Source organism: Schistocerca americana, chromosome 3 (assembly GCF_021461395.2).
Source record: "Schistocerca americana isolate TAMUIC-IGC-003095 chromosome 3, iqSchAmer2.1, whole genome shotgun sequence".
Lineage (NCBI taxonomy): Eukaryota > Metazoa > Arthropoda > Insecta > Orthoptera > Acrididae > Schistocerca > Schistocerca americana.
Genome location: NC_060121.1, coordinates 331,287,404 through 331,309,242, shown reverse-complemented (window position 1 = coordinate 331,309,242; position 21,839 = coordinate 331,287,404). Strand labels below are relative to the sequence as shown.

Below are 21,839 nucleotides of genomic sequence, written 5' to 3'. Positions count from 1 at the left end.
CTTGAAAGACATAAAGAAGGAAAATAAATTCTAAAAATTTTTCAAAATCACAGTTCATTGTGAATGGATCTCTAGGTCCTTGACAACCAGCCAGCAGATATAAAACAACAGACTGGTGATTCTTATACAGGCTAGTAGATAAAAGATGCAACTTTAGTGGCATAAATCAAAACTATATTGTTTTTAAATTTAGGCATTTTTATAGACCCTGAGGAAGACAATTCTTTAAATATGTAATAATAAGAATGTTCATTACATTATAAACAAACACTTTGTTCAAATTTTTTAACTGTCTCTATGCATAAAAGCATTCCAGCATGTCCATAAAAGTAAAAAAAACAAAGATAAGTACTGAAAGTCTAACTAGTGTAAAGATCTTTAGAGGCTGTACAATAGCTCATTTGGTAATGGTGGGGAAAAAGGAAAAAAGCAGTTGCGGCATCCTTAAGGAATGTATATGGTGCTATTCTGAAGTGTTTTAGGGAAACCATGAAAGACTACGTGAGATTCTGAAACCACCAAAACAAGTTAACCGTCCCAATGTTTGGCTTGATTACATGTGGTAAATGAAAGATAATTAGTTACTTTGGGCTCTTTGCAGTTAAAATTAAGAAAATCTGCATTAACATGGTAAGGATACCATCGTAACAAGTGTCAAATATCTCACATGAAATTGAGAAAGAAGGAAAAGGTTTTGGAACCATAGAGAGGAGAGGGGAAAGTGTATCTCAAAAACTGTGTTGGTGGAAGAAATACATTAAAACAGACAGTAAGTTAACTACTCAAACTGAATACTGATAAACATCTAATTTTTTTTTCATAATATGTGAAATATGAAAAATCGAAATGATAAATACAATGAGAAACTGTCAATGAAGAAGTAATATATGTTCTCACCTCTGAAAAGTTAAGTGTCTCGAGGACAACATGGCCACTGCTCGGACATGTGCTGTTTGCTCTTGTGCAGCTGATTTCCTCCACTCCAGACCACTGATTAATCAGCAGTGCTTCATTTCCATACTTGAACCAGGACAAGTAACTAAGCCACTCGAAGTATGAAGGAACAGATCTAGGGCAGAAATGTACAAGGAGTGAAACTCAAGAACAAACATGTGCACTTCTTACCAGTGGATGTGAATAAAAATGCTCTATTAGATTACTAAAGAATGGAGAATTTTAATTAAAATAAGTATAGTCAAATCTTCACTATTACACACAGTGAGTCAGTAATATGCATGCTTCCCACAAAATATTTGCCTACACTAACGTATTTTATGTTAAAATTCCACTTTGTATAGTGAATAATTCCTTACTATTTCTTCAATGTACAAGTAAGTGATAAATGTTGGTGATATTTTTATTTGATTTAGTAACATCATACAAATACTGTATGTTTGTTTCACTTGGGAGAGGAAGTGCCTGCAGATGCAAGAGAGAGAGAGAGAGAGAGAGAGAGAGAGAGAGAGAGAGAGAGAGGGAGGGAGAAACATTCCAATAAATGATGACTTAGCTATACTAAAACTTACGCGCTATTAAGGAAGAATCCTCCAAACAGCAAGAATGGAATAACAACTGGTGGTCCTATGGAGAGTGCCATTGACACACTAGATGAGATGCATGAAATGAGGTATCCTGAAAAGACACAATATTCTTTAATGAAGGGTGTGGCTTTAGTATTTAATTTTTTACAATTAGTCTCAGCACAAATTTCACATCTTGATTTATTATTTATTAGCAACACAGCTAGTTTGCACAGCTAAACAGTAAATGGTAATTTAATTGAATATGTAATGTGTTTCTGCAACATATATAAACTGCATAAGAACTGTACAGGTAAAATGCTGCCAACAGCTTAACGCTTGATCAATGTCATTCTAATGTGCTAAGTTCACTGAGTGAAGTTAGTTACCTCATTTGTACTCATTTATTAAGTATTTCGAGCAATGATTTCCTTGCTTTAGACATAACTAAGAGAGAGATTATTTATATAAATATTTTAAAACCGACGAAAAACACAAACTCAAATGATTCGATGTTTTCTCTTGTATGTCATACACCCCAAATTCTGCTCATGGACTGTTTCATATAACATCTGTTGGCAATGAAAAAAGTTTGTTTGTTTCTCATTATAAACTCCACCCCCTACACACACTCATAGGCACTTTTTATCTAGTGGTACTTCTGATACAAGTAAATATGTTAGAGAGAAACTGGGTACCATTTTCACATTCACAGAAAATTTGTTGGGTCCTGAGCATGTGAACAGCGAAGCTGTATAAATTCTACTTTGGATCCTTTATTTTTATGTTGCATCTCTCTTACGTATTTGTGTGTGTGTGTGTGTGTGTGTGTGTGTGTGTGTGTGTGTGTGTGTGTGTGTGTGTGTGTGTGTGTGTGTGTGTGTGTGTCTAAATCTCAAATGATTCTTACCGAAAGAAGTAGCCACATTGGCCACAAGTATAACAATTAATGTGGCAACTGCAAATCTCTGTGGATCTGGATTGAAGCCCACCAGGTAGTATGATACAGATGTGAAAATGAGAGGAATTGCAATAAAAATTGGTAGCTCTGCCAAAGTTTTGCTCAAGAAATAAACATCTGTTCGATACATTCCATTTAAATGCTCCCTAGAGAAAACTGGTAGCTCTGAGCAAAACACCTGTAACAATTTCAAAAAAATCTTTAATATGCACATCTAATGCTGTTAATGACTTAATAAATAAATAGTTCTTCCATCTTTATTAACTTCTCATACATACAAAAGTTGACCATATATAAACAAAAAGTTGTGCCTTTGGTGTTTTAATTACAGCATGTTCAACATTTGGGTGATCATGTTTGTGACTAGCCAAAATTTAATGGTAGCCATCTGTGTGACTGGTCAGATACTTAGATGTAATATCTAGACAGAACACTGCACAGTAATTGCAGCACAGCTGGATTATTGTGCACCGGTTATGGAAGCACATGGTCCCAACTTTCATGAGATACAGAGCTGACTACAGTTAGGTAATGGAAGGAGTAGGTTGGGACAGACCTTGTACCTGGCATCATTTGTAAAGGAGTGACCAGTGGGGTTCACTGAAAGCAAGAGCAACATAGTGATGACAGGGATTGATATTTTGTTCGTTGGTTGGGCAACCAAATATCACTTTGAGGGAAGAAGGTGGTATTTGATGTCTTTTATTGCAGAGCACAGGGAGAGGATTTCAGAACGTAAAGTTTGTAGATTACAGAAAACTGATAATTTTTGATCCTCACTTTTTATACCATCGTTTGCATTTACTTTTACTGATAAGAGAAGTGCAGTTCATACATACTTGTATCTCACTATATATCTATATATGTCAACTAAACCAATATCGGTGTCCTAAAACTGTTGTTATATGGGTAGCAAATAAATAAACAAAAGATGTAACTTGATCGGAGATTCTCTGGATATAAAAGGTTGCTTTTAGAACTACTCTAGTTGCTGAAATTCAGTAAATAACTACACATCAGTAACTTAAAGTAGGGAAGGCAAATCTTTTTAGACATCTTTTGATGTGTATTACAGTTTGTTTTTATACTTACAGTTTTACAGTGTTTTACAGTGACACAAAAAAGTTCAAGGTATTGCAGGAACAAATTTCTGAAGACAAACTGAGGATGGGAAACTATAATGTGAAACCTCATACAACCACAATACAGATAATTCAAAATATGAGGATCAGTATCTCTCGACCAGTGGCTGACCTAAACAAACAACGAACTTCAGTGTGAGAACTTAGATAGAAGCTTCTGAAGGTGTTTATTCTGTTTCATGTATCTCTGAGTGACTGTGTCATTCAGTGTTATACAAGTGCTGGGCATGTTTGAATAATGCAGGCAGGCATTTTGTTTGGTTCATTTTACAATTAGCTTGAAAAGCAGTACCTACTACTTCAAGTTTCTTTTATGTATTTTGCTGATTGTTGTAGGTAATTTGCTCCTTTTTATTTTATATGCATTTCCTTTCTCGTACACTAAATGAACACATTGAATTGTTCGATTCTGTATTGTTATTCATTATTCTCAACTGATTGCTACCATGTCCAGTGGCAAAAATGGTGTCATCTGCTGCTCAGACAATGTTCTGGTAAGCACTGGTTATCATTATGCCTATGCCAGATTTATCTTGTTATAGCATCCATTGCAGTACCTTGAAGTTTCTCAGTGTCATTTGAAACATCCTGCATTAACACCACACAACAGGCCATGTTGTTAATTTCCGTACTTGACAGGATTCACAAATACAGTGCATATTTTTGTGTGTTGTAAAATTTTTCTGAATTTGTTCAGAATTGAATACTTACATTTATTACAGCCAGTACATTTTGGAATGTCATGTTTGTAAGGAAAATAAAAAGAGCACCATTAATGTTCATAACACCATCTTGATCCAATTTCTGCCCAAAATATATGAGACCGATCAGAAAGCCAACCATCTGAAAACAAACAGAAGCCTGTTCAATCAACTGTTTACTTCATTTCAATAAAAGAATGGATGTTCTGAAATTGTATGATCCTTGTAGTACCTATAAAAAATAAATCATACTTACAACAGTTTGCAACAGTCGAACTCTTATTAAGATCGGTTCCTTGATGACACTCAGCCAAGATCTCCATAGTACAGCTCGGAATTGTGCACACCACGAGGCCTTGTAAGGTGAATGCACATTGTCAAAACCTTGCCAAGGCTGCTCTTTCCACATGGCTGATCTGAACTGTAAAATTTTAAACCTATCAATATTATGTGATAAGAAAAAATCTTTATATGTCATACATATTGACAGACCATAAAAATACAGACTCAATGAAAACAATTTAATGAATTATATAAAGCCTGTGTAAACTGAAGTTGATTTAATAGAATGAAATAACAGGTATTACAATAATAATGATGAACACTGCCAGTATTTAAACAGTAGTAGTATATATAGTTGAGTCAGCATAAGTTTTTTTATTTATTTATTTACATTTTCTTTGCGTGGAGCCATCGTAATGATGGCTTTTGCAAATGTCAGACTTATATTTATACTTATAAAATACACTATATTCTGTAGCTGTAGCTTCTTATGTCTATTTTTTACATTTATCGCATTACAACTGGATGCCAACCGCATTTCACTCCAACATACCATTGGTGTGAGATTAAGAATGTTCCAGAATTTTTTGAACAGACCTTGTATTTCAGTATAATACATTGAATGAAAATTAAGTGGACTCAACTCATTAAATCAGGTTTGGTGAGGGTAAAGAGAAGATGTCATTTTTATTTGAAATATTCTGGACAAATGCAACGCATATGTGTAGGAAGCTATGTACAATAATGCAGTGTATCTCTAATTAAACATTGTTCAAGTGATTGAATGTATAAGGAGGAGGGAGAGATAAATAGAGTTTAATGTCCCATCAACAGTTTGGTGATTGGCAATGGAGCAAGAAAGGGCTACAAAGGATGAGGAAGGAAATCACCTGTGCCCTTTTCAGAGGAAACTTTTTGGCATTTACCATGTGTGATTTAGGGAAACCATGGAAAATCTAAATTTGGATTGTTGGATGGGGATTTGAACTGTTATCCTTCTGAATAAAAGTCCAATATGCTAACAAATGTATCACCTGACTCAGTTTCAAGTGACTGAGTTCATCATAAAGTTGTGTTGAAAGAAGAGATGAAAGGAATTCAGAGCAAGCCTCAGAGATTTAATATCTGGTAATAGATAATATCAGTTCTTGAATGTGCCCTATAAACTCAAAATTCAGTGTCATTTTCTGAATACATTCTGCTATGAAATGAGTATTCTTGTGGCAGAAATTTTGTTTGTATGGGGGAATGGAAAAATTAAATACACACCTTAGTGTAAACAGATTTTTGTTTGAGTTGAAAGTGTTCTGAGGCACAATAATGTATGCATCATTGAGGTGTACATCCTTGCTTGCAGACATTTGATGAGGGCAAATAGTGAGTGCCTATTTAGTAGTGTAGAGCTAATGTAGTTAGTCTCATACCAAATGTGGTTACCCAGGGATAAGACACTGGACTCCTGTTCAGTTCGGCTGCAATTTAACTCCAGATTTAGGTATTCCATGATTTCCCTAAACCACTTAAGAAGAATATTGAGATGGTTTCTTTGAAAAAGCACAGCAGATTTACTTACCCATACTTCCCCAAACAGAGCTATTACTCTGTTACTAATAACCTTATCATCAAAGAGACATTAAATCCTAATCTTCCTTCTTTTAATGCCGTGACAGTATAAATTATTGAAGTGAAAATTCTGTCTGCATAGCACAACTGGGATAAAGATATAGCTTACTGAAAGTGGTAAAATAGCAGTAAAGGGATTGCTACCTGTTACAGGAACACTAGCATCACAAAATGAGTGTTGAATCTAAAATATAGTTAGAGAAGACAGTGTCACCTAAAACAGTGCAACAAAAACAGCTTGAATAAGACATACATGGCAGAGCAGCTATCAAAATGTCACTGCTAAAGAATGATATAAAATTCATTGACCATCCTTTGATATTTTAAATGCATTTATCTCCAGTGAGATCTGGCATATTTTTGGTGTAAAAGATGCACTGTACCACTCTGTGAGAGGAAATGTTATTTTGTTCAATAACTGCAAGCAGTCTATTTCCATATCATACACATCATCTAGTCTACAATGTGCCAGGACAATGTTGCTAGATGGGATTAGATGGAATAAGGTAGCCATGGGTGTGTGTGTGTGTGTGTGTGTGTGTGTGTGTGTGTGTGTGTGTGTGTGTGTGTGTGTAGGACATTGTCTAAAGGCCCAGCAATGATTTCAGTCTGTTGATCACTTGAAACCTTGATTATACAGTGTTTAGGTACATTTATCCTTTGCACTGTTTGTGCTCTCACCAGTGTCTGATTAAAAAGAAAAGTATCAAACAATGGTGTGGCCTGCACAGCTGTTTTACTGACCTGGAGAAGGCTTTGATGAGAGTGCCATGACATGTACTTTGGTGAACGTTATGAGAGGTAGTCATAATTTTCTGATTATCACATAAAAATGAAGATATGTAATTATTTTTTTGTTTGTTTGCAGGAACATCTGCATCCTGGTACTCTTTCAAATCCCCATGCCACAGTCCTATGTACACACCACCAGATGAGCCAAAACAAAATGGCACAGTCCACTGATCAACTGTAGTATCACACAGTAGTTAATTTTCGGCAGCAGCAGAAATGTTGCAGTTGTGTTAGCAAACATCTGACAACCAGAATACTTTCAAAGTTTGACAGCTGTTTGTTTGAACTAAGGTTAGTGACAATCTAGTTCATGTAGTTCTGTTTTTGAAATTTTGTTTTACATCCCTTTCACTGGTTTTAAGTTTAGTCACAGCCTGCCTTTCCAATACATTTGTCTGCCATCTTTCAATGCATGTCTGTGAAGTTCTAATGCATGCTTTAAACTGTTTGGATATGCCAGTGTGTTCATTCTCTCCCACAAAAAGTTGCAATGTTAATTTTTTAACTTTCACTGCCAGGCAGTGTAGATCAGGCTCTCCTAACCAGTGGACACAATGTTTTACTGTGTTTGAAAGTCCCATGGAGAGAGTATTGCAGAAGTTTTTCCTATCCAGAGGCCTAAACTTTGTAGCAGACATAAACTGCAGAGATGCAGAGTCCAATATATTCACTTTTATTTTATATAAATAACTTGTGCCTATTTTCTGAAAAATAATAGTTAAATCTACATGTGGGTGTAGAAGCATTGAAAACTATCCTTGTGTTAGTGTTGTAATGTAGTCTTTTCCCATATTACTTCTATCTCTGCAAAGCATAACTGAAGTGGAAACACTTATCCATCCCACCAACATCAGTATAAGTGCTACTGACCAGCAGAACCAAGCAGAATGACCTGGGATCAAATCAAGACAAAACTCACTTCCCAGATTTAGAGGTCATGACATGTTACTCTATAACCACCTCAATAGATAGATTAACAGGTTTCTAACTGGGAGGGGACACACAACACAGGGTGGCATTTAACCATTCACTTGGTTAAGCAATGGTTTTACAGTTCAAATGTGACATGTAGTATTAGTGTTTTGCCTAAATTGAAGTGCATAGCATTTGTTAGCACTTAAATTAGCAAACTAATTGTTTTAGACATTAGATTGGCATTTTATATGGAAGTAAAACAATGCACTAAAAAGTATGAATATGTGGCAGAACTGACTGCCAACAGCTACAGCAAACACCAATACTGACACAAAGAACAATGAATGAGTTTGGTAACTATTGTCTCTGATGTTCTGTCCATTATAGTTTTTGTGTCTCATGCTATGGTGTAAAGTGTGATTTGATTACATTTCATGTACAAGAATTAACAAAGTATATATGCAGACTAAAACAATGAATGAAAATTTGTACCAAGCCCGGGATTCAAACTTGGGCCCCCTGCTCACTTGGCAGACACACTACCCATTACACCACCCTGGTATAGTGGCTCTGCACAACTGTACGGACTGCCCTAGCATGCCTCCCTCCTCAGTTCCCATTCACACCTCAGCTCACTTGGTTTTCCCTCACTTGGTATGCCCCCTAAACTCGAACAACACAACAGAGGCTCTCCAACTGTATTTGAATAACACTTCAACACCAAACAAAAAGAGGGATTCAGTTTGAAACTCAGGCATAGGTGCTTTAATCAAACGAAACTATACAGTTCCAGAGACCTTTTCATCTCTCAAACATCTATGATGTTTGCACGCATACTGAAGTGGCAAATGAAAATTTGTACCAAGGCCAGGATTTGAACTTGGGTCTCGTGCTCACTAAGCAGATGTGCTTACAACTGCACTAGCCTGGCACAGTGGCTTTGCACAAATGCACAAACTACCCTAGCACACCTCCCTCTTCAATTCAAATTTCCATACATGCTTTGGCTCATTTGGTATTTGTCATAATCTTGAACTCACTTCAGTCTGCATGTATACATCAAGCAGCAACACTTTTGTACCTACAATGCAAACTGCATCTACAATGTGTCATTGGATGTATGATCTGCCAGCAAATGTTTGACAAACAAATTTACTAATCAGCCCTGCAGGAGTGCATGGACTAGTGCATATACTGAACAAGACAATAATTTGTCTCTGTTGTGTGGTGGATATCTATAATTTGTTTTGTTTTATACTATGTCAGTCATGGGAGGAAAAGAGCTTCATGGCAAAATCTGCCAAAAAGAAGGGAGCCGGAGGTGTCAGGGTGTAGTTGATTTGATAGTGGAGGAAAGTGTGAGGATAAAAGTGGGAGTGGAAGGTCATGCTGAAATTTTCTACCTGCAAGGGTAGTGAGCAGCTTATTAAATAAATTTTAATGTAATTGTTAATAGTTGTTCACACTATCCCCTCTCCTCCCCAACCCCTCTGTCCCCTCCCCTTCCTCCCTCCCTCTCACAAATATGCAAATACATTTACAGCTGAAAATGCACTATTGTTAAATGTTTATTACACCTGAAATCTAAACAGGAGTGCCTAAGAGATTTAATTACCTGGTTTTAGTGGCATAGAGTGGAACGATATTTCTAGCACTAACAGTCAGACCATTACACAACGAATATTAATCATGTTGAATCCTATCATATAGTTTATATTGTTGGAGAATCATTAAAGTTGCTTTATGGCTCACAGGTGAGGGAAGGTGGAGTTGTATTTTTGGATAAAATGTACTGCCAGTCAGATTTTTAAGCAATACCTATCCATGGAAGATGCACCAAAGTGAACACAAGAGTTCACACATTAACAGCAACACAATGGTAGTTATGCTACTTGACTTTAAGCTGCTGCAGTTTGTCACATGCAAATGTGTATCTGACTTATCCGTTTCCACCTGAAACCACACAATCGTGCGGGTTCGGTTTTTATTTTTTTAAGACAAATTGAATCAATTGCCTTGCTTCCAACTGACCTGCAACAATTGTGCAGGTTGTGCGCTACGCGTTTCTCATGTTTATGTTGCCATTCGGCACCAGCAGATTGCAGCACATGTTTAAGTTGATCGAGAAGTGAACATTATGCCGGCGCCTGGTTAGTACCTCATAATTAAGTTAAATTGAATTGTTTCGGCAATTTGCTGGATCTGGTTATTTGTAATAGTGTGTACAACATTGTGATATTGATAATTATTAGTAACTTCATATCTTTGAACCATGGACCTTGCATTGGTGGGGAGGCTTGCGTGCCTCAGCGATACAGACAGCCGTACCGTAGGTGCAACCACAACGGAGGGGTATCTGTTGAGAGGCCAGACAAACGTGTGGCTCCTGAAGAGGGGCAGCAGCCTTTTCAGTAGTTGCAAGGGCAACAGTCTGGATGATTGACTGATCTGGCCTTGAAACAATAACCAAAACAGCCTTGCTGTGCTGGTACTGCGAACAGCTGAAAGCAAGGGGAAACTACAGCCGTAATTTTTCCCGAGGGCGTGCAGCTTTACTGTATGATTACATGATGATGGCGTCCTCTTGGGTAAAATATTCTGGAGGTAAAATAGTCCCCCATTCGGATCTCCGGGCGGGGACTACTCAAGAGGATGTCGTTATCAGGAGAAAGAAAACTGGCGTTCTACGGATCGGAGTGTGGAATGTCAGATCCCTTAATCGGGCAGCTAGGTTAGAAAATTTAAAAAGGTAAATGGATAGGTTAAAGTTGGATATAGTGGGAATTAGTGAAGTTCAGTGGCAGGAGGAACAAGACTTCTGGTCAGGTGACTACAGGGTTATAAACACAAAATCAAATAGGGGTCATGCAGGAGTAGCTTTAATAATGAATAGGAAAATAGGAATGCGGGTAAGCTACTACAAACAGCATAGTGAACGCATTATTGTGGCCAAGATAGATATGAAGTCCACACCTACTACAGTAGTACAAGTTTATATGCCAACTAGCTCTGCAGATGACGAAGAAATTGAAGAAATGTATGATGAAATAAAAGAAATTATTCAGATAGTGAAGGGTGATGAAAATTTAATAGTCATGGGTGACTGGAATTCGATAGTAGGAAAAGGGAGAGAAGGAAATGTAGTAGGCGAATATGGAGTGGGGCTAAGAAATGAAAGAGGAAGCTGCCTGGTAGAATTTTGCACAGAGCACAACTTAATCATAGCTAACACTTGGTTCAAGAATCATGAAAGATGGTTGTATACATGGAAGAAGCCTGGAGATACTAAAAGGTATCAGATAGATTATATAATGGTAAGACAGAGATTTAGGAACCAGGTTTTAAATTATAAGACATTTCCAGGGGCAGATGTGGACTCTGACCACAATCTATTGGTTATGACCTGTAGATTAAAACTGAAAAAACTGCAAAAAGGTGGGAATTTAAGGAGATGGGACCTGGATAAACTGAAAGAACCAGAGGTTGTACAGAGTTTCAGGGAGAGCGTAAGGGAACAATTGACAGGAATGGGGGAAAGAAATACAGTAGAAGAAGAATGGGTAGCTTTGAGGGATGAAGTAGTGAAGGCAGCAGAGGATCAAGTAGGTAAAGAGGCGAGGGCTAGTAGAAATCCTTGGGTAACAGAAGAAATATTGAATTTGATTGATGAAAGGAGAAAATATAAAAATGCAGTAAATGGAGCAGGCAAAAAGGAATACAAAGTCTCAAATATGAGATCGACAGGAAGTGCAAAATGGCTAAGCAGGGATGGCTAGAGGACAAATGTAAGGATGTAGAGGCTTATCTCACTAGGGGTAAGAAAGATACTGCCTACAGGAATATTAAAGAGACCTTTGGAGATAAGAGAACCACTTGCATGAACATCAAGAGCTCAGATGGAAACCCAGTTCTAAGCAAAGAAGGGAAAGCAGAAAGGTGGAAGGAGTATATAGAGGGTTTATACAAGGGCGATGTACTTGAGGACAATATTATGGAAATGGGAGAGGATGTAGATGAAGATGAAATGGGAGATACGTTACTGCGTGAAGAGTTTGACAGAGCACTGAAAGACCTGAGTCAAAACAAGGCCCCTGGAGTAGACAAGATTCCATCGGAACTACTGACGGCCTTGGGAGAGCCAGTCCTGACGAAATACCCTCAGACTTCAAGAAGAATATAATAATTCCAATCCCAAAGAAAGCAGGTGTTGACAGATGTGAAAATTACCGAACAATCAGTTTAATAAGCCACAGCTGCAAAATACTAACACGAATTCTTTACAGACGAATGGAAAAACTAGTAGAAGCTGACCTCGGGGAAGATCAGTTTGGATTCCGTAGAAATACTGGAACACGTGAGGCAATACTGACCTTACGACTTATCTTCGAAGAAAGACTAAGGAAAGGCAAACCTACGTTTCTAGCATTTGTAGACTTAGAGAAAGCTTTCGACAATGTTGACTGGAATACTCTCTTTCAAATTCTAAAGGTGGCAGCGGTAAAATACAGGGAGCGAAAGGCTATTTACAATTTGTACAGAAACCAGATGGCAGTTGTAAGAGTCGAGGGACATGAAAGGGAAGCAGTGGTTGGGAAGGGAGTGAGACAGGGTTGTAGCCTGTCCCCGATGTTATTCAATCTGTATATTGAGCAAGCAGTGAAGGAAACAAAAGAAAAATTCAGAGTAGGTATTAAAATCCATGGAGAAGAAATAAAAACTTGGAAGTTCGCCGATGACATTGTAATTCTGTCAGAGAAAGCAAAGGACTTGGAAGAGCAGTTGAATGGAATGGACAGTGTCTTGAAAGGAGGATATAAGATGAACATCAACAAAAGCAAAACGAGGATAATGGAATGTTGTCGAATTAAGTCGGGTGATGGTGAGGGAATTAGATTAGGAAATGAGACACTTAAAGTAGTAAAGGAGTTTTGCTATTTGGGGAGCAAAATAACTGATGATGGTCGAAGTAGAGAGGATATAAAATGTAGACTGGCAATGGCAAAGAAAGCGTTTCTGAAGAAGAGAAATTTGTTTACATCGAGTATAGATTTAAGTGCCAGGAAGTCTTTTCTGAAAGTATTTGTATGGAGTGTAGCCATGTATGGAAGTGAAACATGGACAATAAATAGTTTGGACAAGAAGAGAATAGAAGCGTTTGAAATGTGGTGCTATAGAAGAATGCTAAAGATTAGATGGGTAGATCACATAACTAATGAGGAAGTATTGAATAGAATTGGGGAAAAGAGGAGCTTGTGGCACAACTTGAGTAGAAGAAGAGTTCGGTTGGTAGGACATGTTCTGAGACATCAAGGGATCACCAATTTAGTATTGGAGGGCAGCGTGGAGGGTAAAAATCGTAGAGGAAGACCAAGAGATGAATACACTGAGCAGATTCAGAAGGATGTAGGTTGCAGTAGTTACTGGGAGATGAAGAAGCTTGCACAGGATAGAGTAGCATGGAGAGCTGCATCAAACCAGTCTCAGGACTGAAGACCACAACAACAACAACAACAACAACAACAACAACAACAACATATCTTTGCACAGTAATTGTGCATTAAATTTGTACTAGGACGATTGTGCAGGTTAGGTGTTGACTGTGTAACTTCATCCTCGAGTGGGTGTTGTTGATTGTGTCATTGGCCTCCCTATATTAATGCTTCTCATACAGTTTTGAATGGGAAAGTTTTTATGCACATTCACATTATTGTATGCAGGTTTATCAGACAGTCAAATCAGTTCTCTATTAGAGGATTCGGATTTGAGTGGCATTTTGTTAGGTGAAGACGATGAGTTTGTTCCTTCTCCTTCAAATATTCAGCAGGAAAACGATTTGTCTGATGATAATTTGAGTGCCAAAGAAGTTCCTGAAGAGTGGAGGAGTTCACACAGTGTCACAGAAGGTGTCAGACCATTGCTCTTTCAGAGATAAAATTTTGTTCAGAAGTTTCATCCACCAAACATTAATTACAGTGCTGTTGAGGTCAGTGACAAAGAGGTGCGATCTGAGTTACCTATTTCGTGCATCATTCCCATTTTCTTACTAAAATATCTTCTTTTTAATTCCAGAGTCCTTCACCAATTGGAACTCCTGCTGAATATTTCTGTGAATATTTCAGTGAAAAGTTTTTTGAAGAGGCAGCGAAATATACAAATATGTATAGTGTTGCAAAGACAGGGAAGTCCCTAGGGACTACAGCTCATGAACTAAAGGTGTTTTTTTGGGATAAATTTAATGAGAGGGTGCATGAGGTATCCTAGGCTACCCATGTACTGGAAGAAATGCATTTCTTTATCAGCTATTAGTGACACTATGTCTAGAGACCGGTTCTTTGCACTCAGGAATAATGTGCACTTTGTTGATACTATAAAACCACCTGAAGAGGCTAAAACTAATAGACTGTGGGAAGTTCAACCAGTGATCGACACAGCAAGAAGAAGATGTCACAGTTTGCCTCATAGCTTTAACTACAATAGTATTGATGAGCAAATGTTCTCTTTTACTGGGCGTTGCAAACTGAAGTAATATGTTAAAGGAAAACAAAGGCCTGTAGGTCTTAAAATCTTTATCATGACCTCAGCATCAGGTGTAGTGTTGGATTTTGAAATTTTTCAGGGGCCTACTACATCTCTGGGTGATAAGTCATTAGGATTAGGCCCCTCTGTTATTTTACGACTAACACAGACTCTCCCACAAGGAAGTTTTATTTATTTTGATAGGTACTTTACCACAATTCATCTCTTAACAAAGCTTAAGGGGAAAGGAATGGAGGCTACTGGTGCAATAATGGTAAACAGAATTAAGAATGTTAATTTTAAAGAGGGAAGAATGAAAAGAGGAGAGTGTCATTCATATGTTAGAGCAGATGAAGCTGTAGTAATTACTGAGTGGCAGGGCAGTCAGAGGGTCATGATAGCATCCACTTGTGCTGGCATTGAGCCAAAATGTAAAGTTCAATGGTGGTGTAAGCAGGAGGGTCACTATCTTGATGTAGATTGCCCTTTTGTAACTTAACAGTACAATGCCAATATTGGTGGTGTAGACATTCATGATTGAGTGTTAACGAATGTGGTTCAGAACCAGAAAATGGACACTCAAGTGCTTGCTGAATTTCATAGACCTTTCAGTGGTCAACTGCTGGTTTCTCTACAGAGAGCACTGTCGTGAAAACCAGACTGCCAAAAAGAACATTATGGATCTGCTGAAATTTAGAATGTCTCTAGCTGAGGCTCTTCTGTCATGTCCAGACAGAAAGAGGAGAGCTGAAGACTTTGAAACACCATTAGATGATACATTAAGTACCTCCACAAAGGCAAAAGTTTACAAACCCCATCCGAAACCAGGTTTGGACAAGCGATATGATGGGTACGATCACTGGCCGACAGTGGATGATATTTTGTCACCACGAACATGTCAGTATGAGTGCTGCAGTTCCAGAACAAAGACAAAGTGCATAAAATGCAATAAGTACTTATGTCTTGCAAAAGGAAAGTATTGTTTCAAATTAGTTCATGAAAAGTAAAGCAGTCTGAACCATGACTTTGTGTTACAAAATAAATATAAAAAAATTGTTATTAATTTTTTTGCCACAGAATATGATTTGCAATCTATGTAACATTTTTTATAATAACTAATAAATAAAAGTAATGAAAGAATAATTATTTATTCATAACTGTTCCTCAGGTAACTTATAATATCAAACAAATAGCAGGAAGTCATAGAATAATTTTGGTGAAATAGAACCTGACCCTCACGATTGTGCTAGTTGTTTACCCGCTACATTTTTTATGGAAGAGTTTTTTTAATTATTTTTCCCAGTGTCTACTGTGCCCAAGTACACAGAGAATTCAACTTTATTCACCATTTTTTTTTAAAAAAAGGTGTTCAGGGTGGAAAGGGTTATATATAAACTAATTAATATTTTTTTTCATTTAAATTAATTTCTTAAAGATTAATAGTGTTTGCAGTACACAGATGCTTAATTGATTTGATGAAACAAGCAAATAAGATGGAGTACATCACAGCAGTACCTGTTTAGAGAAATATGACATACAGGCTTAACCACAATGTAGTGTGCATACCTGGAGTTCCCCATGCACTTCAGATTCAGCTTCAATGCGCTGTCCGATCTCAGAACGAGCAAAAGCATCACAGACCAACTCAACAGTCTGCCGACAGGCATCTTCCCGACCAGGCACGACGGCCAGTAGCTGCACGAAAAAGTCAGCTGGGTTGTAGTTGGCTGGGCAAGACGCCCCCATCCTGCAACATGCATATGCACTGCGTTGAACAACTAGTAACTATTTATATTCCTCCTCAGTAACTTACTACATAAGCCCCTGACTAAATGACTGAATAATCGTCTGTAAAATTACATGAAATGGCTGGCCAGTACTTATACTCCAGGAAGTAAAATTTCCATACTGCCAACAACACATTCAAAAGAGAAAAAATTATTATAGCTTTCAGAACTGTCGGTGCTTTTCTTGTGGAGGAAAGAGGTATAGGTTTGGGAAGTTTGGCAAGAATGACTACGTAAGTCAGGTTGAGAGGGATCTACCTGTTGAGAGGACAAGAGGAGACAAAGATATAAGGGAAACATCAGAGAAAGTGGAGGTCAAAGAGAGTATATTGATAAGCACTGCACCAGCTACAATCAAGGTATAATAGAACAGCCTGAGAGGTAAAGGAAGACAAATTATAATAAGTGCAATGAAAAGTGCAATTAAGGACCAAGAGAAGAGCAGGAAAGGATGTGGTTAAATACCATAAAAGAGACAGAGGAAGCATAATAGAGCTTCTAATTTTCTTAATATACATAACAAGTTTATCGGATAGGATCAACAGCATTATAACGTTGTTTGCTCAAAATGTTTTTGTCCACACGAAAGTATTGTCATTGGACAATTGTAAGGATGTACAGAGAGACTTGGACAAAATTTCCCCTTGGAGGAATGAATGGTCACTCTCTTTAAATAGGAAAAAATGGAAGATAACACTAATCAATGAGAAAGAATCCAACAGCATCAGATTACAATATTAATCGCAAACTTCTGGGACATGTGACATAGTTTATGTATTTAGACTGTAGAGGTAGTACTAAGACATGATGCAAAATGGAATGATCACTTAAAACCAGTATAAGAGAAGGTGAAAAGAAAGGTTTGACTGTTGGAAGGGGTTCTTGAAAAATGCATCTATAAAAGAAATTACGCAAGTTGATAATGCGACAGGTAGTGCAATATTATTCCAGAGGTTGGAGACCCTATGAGGTATACATTACAGTAGACACTGAATGAATTCAGAGAGACACTACTAATGTTACACAACTGTTTTTATCTAAGCTGCCAAGCATTATGATCAAACTCCATTGTATTGATAAACCCAGTTAATCAAAATTAATTTCCATTGAGAAATGAATGTGTGAGTACTGATAAAGTTAACACTGCTAAAATTCCATATTAATTTCTTCTTCTGGAGGATTACTTAAATGAGTAGTAAAGAGTCGGATTGAATGCTTGTCGTGTGGAGCCCCACAGAGCAGAGACTGAAGGGTCAGCGTGAACTATTAGCCTCGAGGGGCTATGGGTCCTTTTCACTGTGCATGTGCTGCCACTGCTAAGAGGTGTGAGACACCAGGGAGGATGCTGCTAGGTGCTGTGTATTGTGTGAGCAGAGGCCCACCAGACATGCACTGTCTGCACTTTCTTAGAGGGTAATAGTGCTTGTGTCCTAAGTGACGAGGGGCTACTGAATAATAAAAGACAGTTTTTAATGGGGCATATCTGTCAGTACTGGAGGCACATTTCAGCTTATTTGTACAAGCTAACTGTGATAGAGTGTCAGAACTGTAAAGGACTGAGCTAAGTATGAGTCCCATAATTTAGAAAACATTGATCAAGGGGCAGTTTGGAGGTAAGATCTACAAGGTACAATCAAAAGAGGCCATCCTGCACCTTCGTGTTTTGGAGCATGATGCTAGTAGCTGTCAGCCTGATGCCAAACTAATGGAGGTTTTGGTTCTTTCTAAGAATCTGTAAGAGCAGCTGCCATTGGTTAATATAAATTCTGGAGTGGGAGAAAGGAGTTCAGCTGTGCATAAGTGGAGGAGAGCTTATTGGCTGCATCACAAAACAGGACAGATAGTGGGCATCAGGTGCTGCCTGTTTATCATTTCTAGCACTGAAAATCCCTGTTATTGGTTGACTGTATTAAATTTTAGTATGGAAAGGAGAAAGCTGTCTTAATTATAACATATCTGATTGGTCATCACTGGCGATTAAAATCGTGCACAAGGGATGATGAGTAAAAAGAATGAGTAAAAATTTACTTCTTCCTTGGAGCACTCTGTAGGTCACATCCATCCAAGACTCAATAGGGGATACTTCATTCAGGAGGCGGACTTCAACTCCAGGCTCTGAGGGAGAGCAGCCTTTGATGTGGGGCAGATAACTAGAGAGTTCTGAGGCCACCAAAGCTGCCACTCATGGGCAATTGTAACTCAAAGTACGGTGAACAACAGCAGTGTTCATGAAGTGAACTGCAGGAGGCATCAGTTTAATGTTAGGACTTTCAAATTTCAAGTACGCTTATTAGCAAATGCAGGTTCAGCATGTGCTCTATCCGGGCAGTAGGCGCATGCATGATTCTTTCTGTTGTTCCTTCATTCTTATCTAATAATCAGCAATCACTGTGCAGCTTCCGCAAACTTCATTGCTTCATTAAATATGTCCTCATTCTAACTTCTTTATTCCAGATCCATTATGTGACATCTGTCAAGGTGTTGGAAATTTATTTCAGTTGTAACCTGTGTTGATATTTCATGAATGTAACAGTTCTTTGTTATTGGGAGTGATCTGTTTATCAGTAAGGTCACCTGATACAGATCATTCTGATATCTGCAGGGGTATATCAACTACTCAGCTATCACCTCATACTAGTACTGCAACAAGTCAAGAAATTTCTCAAAGTTAAAATTGATTAAGACATACTTAAGAAGCATGATGTGCCAAGAAAGACCATCTGTGTTGTCAGTACTATCAATGGAAGTGGAAATAGCAGCTAGTATTAACTACGACATAATCTTAAAAAGAATTCTGTGAGGAGAAAAGCCGGAAGTTTTGTTTATTTTAATGTGAGTTTGTTTAATGTAATTTTGGTCGTTAGAGTAATCCTTGTGTATTATAATAATAAAATTTGTGTATAATTATTATTAGTGCATAATTCAGCTCATTTAATTTAACTTTTTTTTTTTTTACTGGAAGGTGAAAGGGGTCTCGCAAAGTTGATTCATTGCCGACGTTCAGTTTACGCCTACTGCCGCCACTGCCTGTAGTCAAGAAAGATTGTGTGACCATTATGTTGATACCAATGTATGTGTCACATAGGGACCATGAGAACAAGGTAAGAGGGTTTTGGGTGCGTATAGAGGCATATAGACAGTTATTTTTCCCTTGCACGACATGCGAATGGAATAGGGTAGAAAAGCCAATGATACTGTACGACGTACTCTCCACCAGCCTGCCTCCTTAGCTGAGAGCAAGTCTGACTGCCACGACAAGGACCCGGGTTCAATTCCCGGTACTGCTAGAGTTTTTTCCTTGGTGGGTGGACTGGAAAGGGATCTACGAAGCCTCGTGATGACAATTGAGGAGTTATTTGACTGAGAAGTAGTCAGCGACTCCAAGGTCTGTGGAGCTGACAATGGCTGTGTGAGCTGTGAGCTGACGACATGCCCCTGCATACATACTGGAACTGACAGCAGCAGAGGATTATTACATTCCGGCTGGTTGGCACTGAATGGTCGTCACGGCTGGAATGTGGAGCTCATCAGTTGCCTCCATCATGAACTGTACTGGGGCTTGCATCGTATACAATGTATTTCTATAAGAGTGTGCAAAAATGTAACAGGACATACAGAATGCTACACTGAAAAATTTGAGGTAGCGAACCTGGCGTCAGAGAAGCCATCTAAAGGAGATACGGAAGTAAACTTGTCTACCGCTGTGTCTAGCATTATTGTTTTCCAGTTTATTTACAACTAACATGCATACAAGTATACACGTACTATGCTTTTTATTTACATGTACAATCTTTATTTCCTGCAAGGAAACAAGGAGGGCAAGCCTGATTATTAGGAAGTCATCATTCATGTTTTGTTTACTTTACTTGTCCATAAGGTGACTTTCTATCTTTCTTTCTTTTACTGTTGCCATGTCCAACGCTGACGCAGGGTCGGCATAGTTAGCAATGGATTTTGCAAGGTTAGTGGAAAGGGGCGGCCGGATGCCCTTCCTGCCGCCTTCCCGTATCCCCCGGGATGGAATTAGTGTACCCCTACTGTCTGCATCGAGTGTAATTCGTGGAATAGTGAGAACGTGTTCAGATGTCTGCGAGTCGTGTAACTGAGGTGGAATGTGGGGACCATCCCAGTATTCACCTAGCGGGATGTGGAACGCCGCCTAAAACCCACATCCAGGCTGGCCGGCACACCGGCCCTCGTCGTTAATCCGCCGGGCGGATTCGATCCGGGGCCGGCGTGCCTACCCGAGCCCAGGCAGCAGCGCATTAGTGCTCTTGGCTACCCTGTCCATAAGGTGACTGTTGTATCGTATTTATGTTGTCCCATACGAGAACGTACCGTGAATCAATGACAGACCCATTCACTACTCGGTGCTATTCAGAGAGTTACAGGACAGTATGATGGAGCAGTACTGGTACAGTTGCAATGCTCTCGCTGCCAAGAGACTGTACAGAGAACGATTTCCTAATAGACATCATCTTTCATGATGAGTGTCTATTTCCCTCATTTGACGAATATGGGAGACTGGTTCATTGGAAAGAAGAAACGAGGGCCCAGGGAACGTGAGGACCACTCGCACACCTGATTTTGAAGAGGAGGTGTTGGAACGTGGTGCAGCAGACCCCACTACGTCGTATTGCACATGAAATGGGCGCTGCACATATGAGCGTTGCGAGTACTCCACGAACAACAATTACACCCATATCACCCACAACGAGTCCATGCACTGACTTTGCAGCAAGGGTCACATTGTGTCAGTGGCTGCTCCAACAATTGATTGGTCGACCAGATTTCCTCCAAATTGTGCTGTTTACTGATGAGGTCTCATTTAATTGTTGTTGTTGTTGTGGTCTTCAGTCCTGAGACTGATTTGATGCAGCTCTCCATGCTACTCTATCCTGCGCAAGCTTCTTCATCTCCCAGTAACTACTGCAACCTACATTCTTCTGAATCGCTTAATGTATTCATCTCTTGGTCTCCCTCTACGATTTTTACCCTCCACGCTGCCCTCCAGTACTAAATTGGTGATCCCTTGATGCCTCAAAACATGTCCTACCAACCGATCCCTTCTTCTAGTCCAGTTGTGCCACAAACTTCTCCTCTCCCCAATCCTATTCAATACCTCCTCATTAGTTACGTGATCTACCCATCTAATCTTCAGCATTCTTCTGTAGCACCACATTGCAAAAGCTTCTATTCTCTTCTTGTCCAAACTATTTATCGTCCATGTTTCACTTCCAAATATGGCTACACTCCATACAAATACTTTCAGAAAAGACTTCCTGACACTTAAATCTATAGTCGATGTTAACAAATTTCTCTTCTTCAGAAACGCTTTCTTTGCCATTGCCAGTCTACATTTTATATCTTCTCTACTTCGACCATCATCAGTTATTTTGCTCCCCAAATAGCAAAACTCCTTTACTACTTTAAGTGTCTCATTTCCTAATCTAATTCCCTCAGCCTCATCCGATTTAATTCGACTACATTCCATTATCCTCGTTTTGCTTTTGTTGATGTTCATGTTATATCCTCCTTTCAAGACACTGTCCATTCCGTTCAATTGCTCTTCCAAGTCCTTTGCTGTCTCTGACAGAATT

At 38.7% G+C, this 21,839-nt stretch overlaps 1 protein-coding gene across 1 annotated transcript in view; it reads right to left on the bottom strand.

The window, feature by feature from the left end:
* Window positions 1-21,839, bottom strand: part of LOC124605296 (protein white-like) — a 278,052-nt gene that overhangs the window by 6,146 nt on the left and 250,067 nt on the right. Inside the window, exons 7-12 of the mRNA XM_047136877.1 lie at window positions 16,019-16,199; window positions 4,581-4,745; window positions 4,335-4,466; window positions 2,431-2,659; window positions 1,527-1,632; window positions 898-1,069 (exon numbers count right to left, since the gene is read on the bottom strand). Coding sequence (XP_046992833.1) covers window positions 898-1,069; window positions 1,527-1,632; window positions 2,431-2,659; window positions 4,335-4,466; window positions 4,581-4,745; window positions 16,019-16,199 — 985 coding nt within the window. The remainder of the gene's footprint in view (window positions 1-897; window positions 1,070-1,526; window positions 1,633-2,430; window positions 2,660-4,334; window positions 4,467-4,580; window positions 4,746-16,018; window positions 16,200-21,839) is intronic.